At 37.9% G+C, this 14,910-nt stretch overlaps 1 protein-coding gene across 1 annotated transcript in view; it reads right to left on the reverse strand.

Annotated features, from left to right (window-relative positions):
* Positions 1–14,910, reverse strand: part of LOC108240780 (potassium voltage-gated channel subfamily H member 7) — a 44,990-nt gene that overhangs the window by 11,183 nt on the left and 18,897 nt on the right. Inside the window, exons 6-9 of the mRNA XM_025007678.2 lie at positions 11,679–12,104; positions 8,002–8,401; positions 7,586–7,785; positions 5,667–5,919 (exon numbers count right to left, since the gene is read on the reverse strand). Coding sequence (XP_024863446.1) covers positions 5,667–5,919; positions 7,586–7,785; positions 8,002–8,401; positions 11,679–12,104 — 1,279 coding nt within the window. The remainder of the gene's footprint in view (positions 1–5,666; positions 5,920–7,585; positions 7,786–8,001; positions 8,402–11,678; positions 12,105–14,910) is intronic.

The raw sequence follows: 14,910 nt of genomic DNA on the forward strand, positions 1-14,910 counted from the left end.
TAACGGGGTGTGTGATCGTCTTATCAAGAAGGAGGTGAGATTCTCCATGCGGTATCCGGCTGTCCTATCTTTTACGCACGAAGGAAAAACCCGAGCGTTTCGATCACCGAAGGCTGCACTTGCTTTCCTGGACGAAATGAACTGAGACTGTCCTGTGGTTTGGTTGAACAAACGCGCTGATCCTTTGCCTGGAGACTGATGCTCTGCTCTTGCTTTCTTTTTCTCTTCGGTGCTGTTGTAAAGGTATGTGGCTAATTATCGGACAGATGTTCCACGATTTGGTCTTTTGTTTCTTTTGTTTACCATGTGCCTCACATGGATAAGCAAGATATGTTTAAAACCAAGCTGGTTGCTGGGATTTTTTTACCAACGTGTTTAAATTGCTGGGGCTCGGGGTGGGGTGGGGGGGTTTAGTTTTAGGGAGGTTGTCCGATTTTCCTTTCTCGGCGGCGACTCTTCTCGGTTTCATGTGCCCCGGTTTTCACTTTTTTTACTGCGGTTGGCGGCCCAGAACCGCACAGGGAAAAGGGGGGTGGTGGGTGGGGGTCAGAGGGTTTGTTAGGGGCATCGTTTGGGGATGGCCATCTCTTCGTTCATGTGTTTTTTTTTTCGTTATTGTTTATGCCAACGTACAATGTAAGCTACCCGTTTTTCATGTCAGAAAACTGCCGGTTTTTCAATTACTTTTCATAAATTCATGGGGGAATACTGTTATAACACCCTCTCACAGAGTATCAAACTATCGTCAACTTTACTATGAGTGATCTCAAAATAGTCTCCCTTAATGTTAAGGGAATAAATAACGTGATAAAAAGACAAAAGATCCTAACATTCTTGAAAAAAGAAAACACAAAAATAGCGTTATTGTCAGAAACCCACTTAACTGACAATGAGCACCTTAAACTTAGAAGGAATTGGGTGGGCCAGGTGCATTACTCATCACATAACTCTAAGAGTAGAGGAGTTGCCATATTAATCCACCGGAGTCTCCCCTTTACTTTGGAGAAAACTATGAGCGACAATGATGGTCGATATGTTCTTATCTCAGGTTTTCTTTATGGAGAACACATCCTTATAGGTTGCATATATGGTCCAAATATATACGAGGCTACTTTCTTCCCAAAACTTCTGTCGGACATTGCTTCAGTTCACACACCGTATATAGTAGTTGGGGGGGATTTTAATTGTATTCACGACCCAAACGTTGACCAGGCTCCTCCTAGATCTACTTCAACTTCGAGAAAAAGTCTCAGATTGCGAGAGTTTTGCCAAGACTTAGAACTATACGACACCTGGAGAGTCACTAACCCTAGAGAGAGAGATTATACTTTTTTTTCTCAACCCCATCAAACGTTCTCTCGGATTGATTTTTTTTTATCTTCAAGAATGATATTGGATCGAGTAAGAAACTGTTCAATTAGCACATGTACAATCTCCGATCACTCTCCTGTTATTTTATGCATTAGCCCCCCTTATGCTGATCCTGCTTCTCGCCATTGGAGGATGAATCCCTCTTTACTGAGTTACCCATCTTTTACCAACTACATTACAGATCAGTGGAATTTCTTTATGGATACTAATAAGACCCCAGATGTTAACCCCTCATTACTATGGGAGACAGCTAAAGCTTTTATTAGGGGATGTGTCATTTCATATACCACAGCTCAGAAAAAAGCTGCCATCAAAGACCAATTGCACTTAGAAAGAATAGTACAAGAAACAGAGTTGCAATTTAAAAATACACCCTCTAGAGCACTGTCTAAGAAATTAGAAGCAGCTCGCTCAGCTTTAAATCAATTACTAACAAAACAAGCAGAAGCAACCATTTTCTTTGCTAAACACAGACTATATCAATCAGGGAACAAACCGGGTCGGCTACTAGCAAGGCTAACAAAAGGCAGAATGGAAGCAAACACAATTTCATCATTACAGGACAACAACCGGGACAGACATTATAAAACGACAGACATTAATAGAGTCGTGAGGGAATTCTATCAAAAACTTTATTCATCTGAATATAGTTCATCCGATGTTAAAGTAACCGAATTTTTAGGTGACGTGACTCTACCTCGCCTGACAGATGGACAACAAGAAGCCTTAGGTGCTCCAATCTCTCAGATAGAAGTCAGAGAAGCCATTGCCTCCCTTAAGGGTGGAAAAGCTCCTGGACCTGATGGTTTCTGCCCAGAATTCTATAAGACACTAAGCCACCTGGTGGTAGGACCACTTACTGACATGCTTAGGCACTCGTTTGAGCGTGGAGGTCTGCCACCAACTCTTAACCTGGCAAACATCAACCTCATTCTCAAAAAAGATAAACCACCAGACATATGCGGCTCATATAGACCTATTAGCCTTATCGGGGTAGATAGTAAGCTGCTCTCTAAAATACTTGCTACGAGATTGGAGAAACTGATGACTTTCTTGATAAACCCAGATCAGACTGGGTTCATACAAAATCGTTTCTCCTTCACAAATATGAGGAGATTACTTAATGTAATTCAGTACGCAAGCCAAACGAACTGTAGAGCCTTTGCTGTATCTTTAGATGCTGAAAAAGCATTCGACAGGATTGAGTGGAAGTACTTGTTCAATGTTTTGGAGAGATTCGGAATAGGGGGTGACTTCCTGAAATGGATCAAGATACTTTACAGTTCCCCATCAGCCTGTGTCTTGACTAATGGTGTTCAATCTCCACCTTTCACAATACATAGGGGAACTCGACAGGGTTGCCCTTTATCCCCGCTCCTGTTTGCTCTTGCGCTGGAGCCCCTAGCAGTGGTTATTAGATCACAACAAAATGTACATGGCGTGATAATTGATGGTAAAATACATAAAATAGCGTTGTATGCAGACGATATTCTGTTATTTGTAACAAAACCTGACATCTCAATACCAGCTATCTTATCCACTATTCATGAGTTTGGTTCCTGTTCAGGTTATAAAATCAATTTTGATAAATCAGAAGCAATGCCATTAGGTATTGCCACCGTCCGGGATCTACCCTCTAGCTGTTCCCTGAGATGTTCCCAACATGGCTTCACTTACCTGGGAATTAGGGTGTCCCCTAACCTGTCAGAACTATGGAAGCTTAATTTCTCTCCAATAGTTAGTAAAATAAGAAGGGACTTAGAAAGGTGGCATGACCTTCCTTTATCATTTATGGGGCGTATAAGCTTAATTAAAATGAACATTTTTCCACGGCTTTTATATCCCCTCCAAATGTTACCTCTCTGGCTATCCAAAAAGGTCACTACAGATATTGAGAGAGCATTCTCCAGATTCATTTGGCATGGCAGGAGACCTCGACAGAAAATCAAAGCTTTACAGCTTCCTGTTGACAGAGGTGGCTTGGCTTTGCCAAACATCTACTATTACAACTGGGCCTGCCATGCTCGTTATCTGTGGGAGTGGTTACAGGCTCATCTTAATTCGAACTCTTGCCTTGATTCGTGGGCCTCTCAGCCTGCTTCTTTATGGAGCCTCGCCACCGGAGATAGGAAGAAGCTATCAAGAGACATTAAGCATAATCCAATTATCTACAACACAATTAGAGTGTGGCAGAGAATTTGGAAACACGCAGGAGGTGGGTCCTGCTCCTCACTCCTGACACCTCTCATAAGAAACCAGGACTTTATCCCAGGCCTTAAGCCCAACATTTTTGACCTGTGGCATGGCAAAGGGGTGAGAGTAATCGGAGATATGTTTACGGAGAATGTACTTATGACATTTCAACAACTGCAATTAAGATTTGATATTCCTAAAGAACACTTTTTTGGTTTTCTTCAAATTCGACATCTCATTAGCTCTTTGGGGCTCTCTCCCTCTGGCTTGGTCTCATACAATGAGATTGAGAAGTTCCTTGTTGACAGGAAAAAACTTAGGCATTTTATTTCCGCTTTTTATGCAGTGCTCTACTCTCTCTCCCTTCAGGGTGCTGGGGACATTGCGCGGAAATGGGAGCGAGACCTTGACACAGTATACATTGAGGATGACTGGCAAGAAGCCATTAATGTAGTTAATTCAACTTTTATATGTAATACGCTCAGAGAGACACAGTATAAAATACTACATCGCTTACATATAACACCATTTATACTAAATAAGATGGATCGGCAGCTTTCTCCTTTATGCACCAAATGTGGAAGAGAGGTTGGAACATACTACCATTATTTCTGGCAATGCAAATTTATTAAAAGATTCTGGGGTGCAATTTCTAAAGAGTTGAGTGACGTGTTTCATGTAAAGATCAGATGTGACCCAGGTCTGTTTCTTCTTGGCCTCCCTTCAAAATCAGTCACTCTGACACAATCACACTTCAAGCTTTGCGACAAGTTATTGCTTTTGGGTAGAAGATGCATTTTACTTAAATGGATTAAGGATACGCCACCAACCGTCACACAATGGTACAGGGAAATATTTAGGGTCCTTCCTCATGAAAGGATTAGTGCAGTTCTCAGGGGTAATGAAAAATATTTCCTTGATATGTGGTCTCCTGTGCTTAGCTATCTACCTAAAGAGTTGACGCAACTTGTGATGAGAGGTCAGAATCTTATGAAGTGGAAGATCTCACCAGGTCCTAACTAGAGGACACCTTCCCTTTGTATCACTAGTCATCTTTCTTTTCCTCTCTCTTATCACCCGGCTAGGTATGTTTGTGTTATCAGGCTTTAGACATGTCTATTGGATACATGATTTAACATAAATGTGACATTGTACGGTGGCTTTTCTTTTTTCTTTTCTTTATTTTTATTTTTATTTATTTATTTTTTTTTTGTTCTTTTTTGCATACTCATGTAAGGTTATATGCAACACATTGTATGGTGTTCTATTCTCTGTACTTGTGAAAACATAAAACTAATAAAACTGTTTATTAAAAAAAAAAGAATTTGTTTGTAAAATCTGCTTGCAGTTTAAGAACTATGGAAAAAAGTAAATAACATTTTAAATGTGGCACTTAAGTGTTTTATCCACACGTCTTATGCTTCCTATAGATAAAAAAATAAAAATCTGCGTCACCATTGACCATGTTCTTTGAAATTGCAGAACAATTTTTACTGAAGCTGTTAATAGAAATGTCAGTCTCAAATCTGCCTCACAAACAGTTATTATACAGAAAAAAATAAAACCTTTACAAAGATTATTTTTCATATTTTCTTAATGCAGACTCATTGTTACCTTTCTTATCCCTAAATAGGTATTTAATTCTCATTTATGCAACAGCTAGAATCAATAAAAATCTCCATTACTATCAACATATCTGACTCAGAACAACCTTTTACTTTTCAAAGTACAGGGCGTATTGAGTGTCTGGTGCCGACTCTGAGCACAAAGTCAGCTGAGAGCTCTTCTATACAATGAAAGGGGGCGACTTTGACCTTTTCCAATTGATCACTTATCGTAAAGGAGATGGAGGTTCTATGAGCAAAAGAGACTGAGACTACATGCATAAATAATTACAAACTCTGTCAAAAGGTCAAATGACAACAATCTTTGTGCAGCTCAGTTCACTCTGCCAGCAACAATGTCATCTTTCATTAAGAGACCCACATCACCATCCTTTAACCTGCCTCCACATAACTTATTGTAATTAGCCATATGTAGCAGATTAATTATGGAAAGTGTCTCTGGATGTTGGAACACAGCGGTAAAAGAAGTGTATTTACCCAGGATAGCTACCACAATGTCGTCTTTCAGGATCTCAATAGAGCCACGAGACAGGAAGTAGAGAGCCGTGAGAACATCTCCACTGTGAACCAGAGTGTCTCCAGGAGGTGCGTGAGTGGTTTGGAAGCGCATGGCCAAGGCCCTCAAGCATCCTTTAGTGGCTCCTTGGAAAGCTTTGCAGTTCTGTAGAAGATTTCTGTTGAGGTGAAGGCAAATATCTGCCTGCAGGCACTCAGGAAATCCTTTTAACACCTGTGATACAAAGAAAATCAGTGACTTGAATGCTTAAAATACAGGGTTTATGTCCTTTAAGACATGCACTCGGATAATATATATCCCACCCAGGGGATGTTGTGTTCAGCTAAGAATAAAATCAATGTACTTTTAGTAAGGTGAATTATAATTAGGCTTGACAAAAGAACAGATACCCTGACTGAGATATACAGTAGATTTATTATAACTGTGCAATAGTCACAGGGGAAGACGAATGGCTAATGCAAAAATTTAGACACATTATGTTTCTTGCTTGACACAGTCTTAAATATAATACCTTGGTCCTAAAGAGCCCCCTCTCATTTTTCAAATTCAGAAAACACAGCAAAACATTAAAAAAAAAACAATTTAAAAAGTGTTTTGATTTGTACTTGTGTATTCGAAAATGCTGCATTTTTTATAATGAGTTTTTTCCTCTTTTGACAACACTTTTTTATCTTTGGTGCCTTTGCTACAACACTGACATCAATGAGATATCTTTTAGCTAATCTGGCAAAATTAACCTTACAAACTAGGATGCTGCACAGCTGCTACAGTCACTGTCAGGAAAAACAAAAAAGTGTAAGTTAATTGCATTGGTAATTTTATTGCCAAATTTTTAAAACGCAAGAAGATATTTTATTTATATATATTGTTGATTATTTTATTAAATGATTTTGTGATCGGTATATTCTAAAGGAATGGAACATTGGTTGCTTTAAATGCTTTTTGCACCAAAAGAACAAAAAAATAAAGAGTAAGTGGAAAAATTAATGTTTTAGTCATGCAATTTAAAAAATTCTAAATAAGTTGTAGGTTATTAAATATCATAACTCTAATTTTAAATATTAGAACTGGACGAGGATGAGAATATAATTGTATAGAAATCAGCTGACACAAATTGGAGAGCATGAATGCAAAGCAAGCTGGCAGATTTCAAGTTCTTATATTCATGGTACACCTACAGTAATTGTATTCTGTTCACATAAAGAATAAGTGTGCAGATTTTAGCCACATTTAGCAGCAAAGTTGCAGGCTAAAACTGTCTAAAGAGCCCCGAGCCTAATCCCCACCTTTCAAGCGTGTGATAGTAACTACTCTGGTCACTTAAAAAGTAAAAAATGCAAAAGACCCACTCTGGAGCCAGCTGTTAATCCTTTCTGGGCTACTGCAAAAACACAGTTATGTAACAGAGCTGACTGTAAGAAGGATGCCAACTGTGTATAAAAAAGTATTTTCTAAGGCAACAGAAACACAAATACTCTAAAGAAAAATGGTTACTAATAGTTAACTGGATTCTTTTCAAGAGGTACCCCTAATGATACAGTGACATAATTAAACTGACATTAAGGAGTGGCTGGTCATATTGTTCCGGATATACCAAACATAATTGTTGTTTTGTGCACACACTGTTTGGTGGTCTGAAATATGTTTTTTTTTTTATTCTGAAAAAGAAAATTCGAAAAAGTCACATAAACGAGAAACAGAAGTAATAAAAGACATGTACCTCCTGCTCTTACCAATGAAGAGATGTCAATCCAAATGAAAAGCAAACAAGAGAAAGAAAGCTCTTTCAATTCATAATTTTATGTTAGTTCAATGCAATCAGTTATTTTTTTTGGTCATCCATTTCAATTACGCTGACAAGGAGATGTGCTGAGTTTACCGTGTTCATATCGATGCCGTTTGTGTAGGTCCACGAGTGCTGGAAGTACTCCTCTAGTCTTTGCCTCAGTGGGTTTGGAATCTGGTGAAAGCGGATGAACTCCTTGACCCGTAGCATTTGAGCATGATAGCGAGCCGTCCCCGAGTACAACCTCTGGATGATGGCAGAGACATTTCCAAATATACTGGCATACATGAGAGCTGAAATGCAAACAGTGATCAGAAACGGGGAGTTATATTCCACAAAGTGTTCTAGAAATTTGCTGCTGCAGAAATGTAAACAAACACTGCCACGAACAATGTTTTGCCTAGAATTTGATTTAAAAAAAATGTCATTAACAACCTGTAGTGTAACACAGAATAAAAAAGCAATACTGAGTGAAAATGCATGCTGTAAACAGAAAATAAAATACTCACAGCCAATTAACATGACACATATGGAAAAAACCTTCTCAGAGTTGGTGTTCGGGGACACATTCCCAAAGCCCACACTTGTGAGACTGCTGAAAGTGAAGTAAAGTGCTGTGACATACTTGTCCTTGATCGAGGGACCAGAGCTAGGGTCGCTGTAGTTGTATCTCTTCCCTATGGACACAGCCAGATTGTCCAGCCAGCCGATCTTGTGCTGAAGGTAGGGCTTCTCCACGTTGCCAATTGCATACCATATACAGGCCAACCAGTGGGCAATGAGGGCAAAGATGCACATGAGCAACATCAGGACTGCAGCTCCATACTCAGAGTAGCGGTCCAGCTTCCTGGCCACACGCACCAATCGCAGGAGCCTCGCTGTCTTCAACAGGCCAATCAGAGTGGTTGTCTAAACAAAATGTACAGTAAGGAAGTTCATCAGTATTTTAAGAAGACATCTGAATGTCAAAACTAAACATATTCATTGTTGAACATTTTTTTTAATGACCATGGAGAAAGATTAAAGTGTATGATAATACGATATAAAGTACTTTTACTGGACCTGAGTACACTCAGGATCAGTGCATCAACTGTGGAGGAACAGCCAGAAGTCTGTACCATTGCATAAAGAAAAAAACAACCGCAGGAATCTTTAATTGTTACAGCACTATGTATGGATAGTTGGATATGCTTAAAGTTACATAACTGTCATGGCAGGTTCATGAACAGTGGTAAAAGCTTGGTTACTCTACAGCACAATGAACTAAAACTAGAACAGTTGCTAAAATCTGAACAATAACCTGCATTTTGTAGTTTGAGCCTAAATAGGAGAGGCCTTAGTGTCAAAATTGTAAATCACTTTTTTTGTTTTTTAAGTTTTCTAAATGTGGCCATTAGTAGGAATGGGCCGGTTTCCAGTTTATAAGGTATACCAAAAATAAAACGCATTGGTTTTAAAACTGCTAAAATTTCCTGTCATACTGTTAAACTGTTTTAAAGACTTGTCAAAAACCAGCAGTGCGAGAATCTGTCAGGTCACTTCCAACGTACAGTAACTTTCCTCCCCCTTCAGTTTGTGTGAACTGTCAGTCAGCTGCGAATGAGAGCCGGAAATAGAGCAACATAACAAAACTTTTACCTTAAAAAAAAGAAGGAAGGAAAAAAAGGACAAAATCAAACTCTGTTCAGATTTTTTCCCCCCTCTGTAGCGGGAAACAAGGGCCATTGTAATACCACCCATTATTTTTAAGGTAACACTGTTTTAAAAGAGCAGTCTGCAGCAAACTATGAGACCTACCATGACTTCCTGTGACACAAACTACAGGCTCAGTATAGAGGTTAAAAACCTGAATAAATTAGCAGCTTGCAGTTTGCCAGGCTCTGATGTCACTTTAAAAAAAAAGAGAAGAATGCTGGAAAAAACTAATACTCTGAACAATGAGCACTTTCACATTAGTATTATGACTAAAATTACCTGATATTCTTTTAATACTATTAATAATCTTGTTAGGCTTTAACTTTTGTGACCATTTGTTTTAAAACAACATTCTGGCTCTCTGGTGTTTTAGCTGACAGTGTTGATATTAGAGGGAGTATGGCTGTCCTCAGACTGCCAGAGGAAGACTCATAACCTATTTAGAGTTACTGTAATGCAGAAACATAAAGTAGCTATGAATTAAAATTATTACAAATGAAACTATAGTTAGAAATGGTCATACCAATCAGTTTAATAGCAATATGTGACAGAATTTTAGCAGCAGTAGTAACAGTAGTAGTATTTTTAAAATGAATAAGATCATATAATACACCTTTTATTTTCTTAACACTGTGGTATTTTTGCTTCAAGTCATTGTACCATCAGAATCACACACTGGCCCATGACTAGGCCATATTTTTAGTCCTCTTTTAAGTTGCTTAAAAAATATACAATGTGCAGTTTGTTAGCAAAGAAAGAGAACATTGTATCCACAAAATCAAAGAAGGAGTACACATTTTAAGTTTCAGCCCTTTCCACAATATCCTGCGGGGGGGAAGATATCATCCTATCCTGATGAGTTAGGATATCTTTACAACATTTTGTAGAAGCAGTGAGAGTTCTGGTCATTTGAATCCCCAGATAGGACTCTTTGTATATTTCTGGCAGTATTCTGCTTTTGGATGGCACTTTTGTTTTTTACTCTCATCCTGATAATCAGTGACAGGTTTCTCAAAGTGTATAAATACTCATTCACTCCACTTCCTTCTTACTGTCAAACGCCGATGGCACAGAATGTCCCGCTCATGAGGCATGCTTCATAAGAAATAAACAAAATATACAAGTCGGGGTTTTCCAGTCTCACGTTTTGCTTTTTGCCACAATAGTGGCTGTTTTAGGAACATGTCCACCTGTCAACATGACTTGCCCGCTGTAAAGACTGTACAAAAAATGTGTTCCCTGAAATGTAAGACTTCTTGACTATTTATTGTTCTGACGCAGTTTATCTGGCCTAAATATCATCTACTTTTGCTTTCAAGTATCTCAGTCTTTTACGTAAATTTAAAAACCTAAAATGAGTTTGATTAATGATGAATCTATGCATAAACAAAATTGCAAACTTCAACAGCCAAGTGTCATTTGTGTACCCCGTAACTGTTAAAGCTTACAAAATCTAAAGAAAAAAAGAATTTGATTGAAGTTAAACTGAAAAAAAAGAGAAACTGTCCATCTGTAATCATGTTAGATAGCAACATTAGTGTTATAATCTCCATCTTATCTGTTCATTCCTAACAGGAACAAAATTTATGGGTTCGGCTCAGGACAAAGCTTTTATTTGTTTCTATTACATTCAGATTAAACAAGATTGGAAAATACCTTTTTTATTTATGTTTCTGTCATAATCATTCTTTGCTGAATGATCCCACTTTCGCCAAGTGCTTTTTTATTATATAGTTAATATTTTTGCAGGGAGCTGAAATTTATTTCTCACAATCTATTTCACATTTTGGCCTAGAAAAAAGGTTGAGCCTTGTGAAAACCATCTACAGCTACGTCACTCACTTTCATTTCATGAATAAGAAGGAAGACAAGCACAACTTTGCATGATTATTCTGAAAGTGATAAAGTTAGGATGCTAGTATGAATCTACATATTATCAAAAGATGTTACTTAGTAAAGTTACTATTCATGTTATTTTGTTGTAAGGAATAAAAGCAGATGTCCATCTTCTTTTTGATTTGTTGTGATCCAGTGAACTGACTCAGCACCAGCAGCAGCAGTGACAGAAAAGATGATTATGGCGTATAATCAGGAGCTTTTCTGGTGTAATGGAGTGCCCACAAAGCATGATAAAGCCCTGAAGTGGATCCAGAGCCTTAGGGGAAATATCCTATCAAAAATAAATAAATAAAAAATACAAAAAGCCGACAGACATGGCAGCAAGCCTACCAATGGCAATCTCACTTTTGCATGTAAGCTGTGCACACAGCCCTGTTGGTCTGGTCCTCACATAAATGTATCCTTGATTGCCATTTGGTAAGCCACTAATCCTTGTAAATGTATTCTAAAATGAGGACCATTCAGAAAAAAAAAAATAATAAGAAAAACTATATATATCCAATTTAAGTACTCTTTTCAGAACTCATGGAAAAAAAAAACGTATCTGTCACACACCAAAAAACAACCAAAAACAGCATAAAAGACAACAAACCTCATCTGATCCAGAGCCGAAGATAAGAAGGTCAAAAGGGATTGCTGCCACCATATCGATGAGGAACCAGCCTTTGAAGTAATGGATCGCTATCTTAGCAGGATTGCTAACCACTTCCTCGTTGTGGTTGACATAAGTGGTCCTGAAGTTTATGAGGATGTCAATGATGAACATGATGTCCACCATTAAATCTATCACGTTAAGGGGGCTGCAGGAGTAGCCACATTCACGCCTCCTCTGCTCCTCTTGCTCATTGAGAAGGAAAGCAGCAGAGTAAGGAGTGAGGATTGCCGTATAGATGACCAGCAGCAGGATCAGCCAGTCCCAAACAGCTTTGAACGGGCTGTAGTGGAGGATTGTGAACTTGTCGATGCGGGGAGTCTGAAGTTTGTACTCTGGAAGCACGTCAGCTCCAAGTGACAAGACCTGGAGAAGCAAAAAGAGAGGGTCAAAACAGATCAAAAAAAGGTTGTTTACACCACTTTGCTTAAATTGTATGCCAGAAAATTTTATTTTTAATTTTGTGTTAACTTCTTTCACCCATGAGGTGATAAACATAGATTTAGAATTTCTTTTTTTTTTAAATTTCCGCTGATCTCTAATTCCTTTTTCTCGTATAAAAACAATCGTTTTGATACTCATCCTTCTGACAGTTTATTTAAAGCAAGTTTTAAATTTGTCAGATAAAGCTAATAAGAAGATTTTGACATCTCAGAAACTTCTGACACAGAAGTGACTGCAGTAATAAAAAAAATATGGTTTTAGGCAGCTTTCATATCCATTCCACTGACTTTTTCTATATTTACAAAATCTTCCTGGAAAAATACTTTACTGTAAAGATGATAAAGAGGGGAAAATATGATGTGTTGCCTTATCATGCAATGTTTATTTTTAATGTTGTCAAATGACTAAGCTCTGTCTGGAAGGTTAATTATTTATTGTGCTCAGGAATGCCAAGGCTGTCCCCTGTTGTTGGCCTAATGACCTACGGCGGGCAGAGGAAGGATTCTCTAAAGACAGAAAGTAGTGCCGGAGTAAGGAACAGGGCAATGGGTCTTTCTATTCTTCTCAGCACTTTCCCTAACTTCAACACATGAATTATAGATTCGGCCGTGCCAGCAGTCCGGAAGCAGCTGCAGCGTTCGTATGTCAGCAGAGTCTCCAAACTTCAAATCCAACTCTGCAGGGAGAGGAGGAGCATTTAACCAAGATGAAGGCTCTTCATTTATGAATGAGAATGCTGCTGTATGTTGAATGAAGTTTGAATACAAGATGTCTGAGCTTCTTTTTGCCTGGTTGTTGCTGACATCGCACTGAGGTACAAACTGGAAGCTTTTTTTTTCCTACTAGTGTGACCTACAAGCACCTTTTAAGTGGGAATTGTTATCTTTCCAGTAAACAACAGTTTTATTTTAGTTTTCTAGTCAATTATCCCACAAAATATCAGCTGTGATAAAGTATTTTCTTTTTATGTTACTTTATCTGTTAGACGAGAAACAAGAAGGAACTGTTACAGGACTACCAGAAACCTACAGCTTAATTTCTGGCCTTAAAAACTGTTACTACATTAGTTCACATTATCCTGTAACTGAGTCTCATAGTGGATGCCGAGCTGGTAACCTAAACTTCTCGTTGCCAATCTATTCAATCAGGTGTAATTGCAGCTCATTCATCTCATTCATACGGGTCAGTAGGTACCCTTTACTCCAACGAACCACAAACTTCCTTTCACTGCCTTGTTTTTGTTGATGGGATTTCTGCAAGGAACAACCTTATTATATGCTGTTGTCACAAATATTTGTCTTTTAATATATTTTTCAGGATTTGTGTATTTGTGGATTGTATTTGTGCATTGTAAGCAAGTATTTCTGGAAAGTTTATTGTATACTTCTAATGCTGAAGTGAACCGCTCTTTAGTTTGACTTTTCTCATACGTATTTTGTACCATTTCTGAAATTTTCAATGAAATGAACACAAACTGTTCCAAACTATAGTGTACATACATGTTTCAGAAGTGGAAGAAACAAAGAAATAAAATTTTTCTTTTACCCTAACACAAGAGCCACTGTTTTTATTCAATAGGCACATTTCTCTTCCCTCAAGATGTAGAACAATTTCTCTTCTTTCTGACATTCAGACTTTCTAACCCAAAACGTTTTGTGCCAGATGCTGAAATGGCAAACAGCAGGAAAAGTTAAACTACCACTCCAATATAAATCAAGGGAATTTCAATGAAAAAGTACAAAGAAATTTCAGCAACTATTTTGACAAATACATATTAAGCAAATGAATATTTCTGATATATCATAAAGCAGCAGTTCAGCTAGAAATGCCTTGTCATTATTGTTGTCATGGAAACAAATCTTTCTTTTTGCTTTATCAGTGCTTGTTTTCTCTCAAACACTGCCAGCAGAAAGCACTTTCTCCAAATCGCTGCCAGCAGTTTTCCTACTAAAAAAGCAAAGCAAAGGAATTGGATGGTTTCAGCAAATCCACCGCAATTTCCCCACAAATTCAATAATCTGCTTTATTTTCTATTTTTCCTGAAAGTTTCACTCTAAGATCAAAAGTCCTTTGTTAGGGTTACCCAAACCCTGATTTTTCATTTGGTTTATGTAGTAAAAGTAGTTATTTGAGGTTAGAAATAAAAACAGGAAGATGTTTTCAAGATATTGTTATAAAAACAAGCAACTGCTATTTTAAATCTACAGGAATAAATCTACAAAAATAACAAAATAAACACTGAACCAGTACAAGTAGGACACTGTGGACTCTAAGGAATATTCTACACGTAGAACATATATATACTTGCCTATATGTAATACTGCAGTGTTAACAAAAAATAAAATAGTACAATAAGAGAAGTGTTAGGTTGGTACTTTTCACTTAAGTGTGTCCAGTTTTCTGTCAATGGAGTCTGTCTTTGATTGCCCTTCTAAAGCTAAAGCTGCCTGTAAAATTGTTCGCATTTTTGTCTGAAATAAGAGGAGAGTGGAAATTCACTCAATAATCTTTACAATCTTTTGTTGTGCGAACAGGCTCTAACGGTTTGACTCCATGTCTCAGTCAGAGTCAAAAAGGACTAAAGCAAGAAAATACAGCCAATCTTAAAAATGTGTTCATGAGCCACTGGATAGGCAGTCAAACCTTCAGATCTTTAGTACAGCCAATTATTCTGTATTTTATTGAAGCCAAAACACTAACAAGTTCATTGTTATTAACTTACATGTTT

The sequence above is a fragment of the Kryptolebias marmoratus genome, linkage group LG6 (genome assembly GCF_001649575.2).
Source record: "Kryptolebias marmoratus isolate JLee-2015 linkage group LG6, ASM164957v2, whole genome shotgun sequence".
Lineage (NCBI taxonomy): Eukaryota > Metazoa > Chordata > Actinopteri > Cyprinodontiformes > Rivulidae > Kryptolebias > Kryptolebias marmoratus.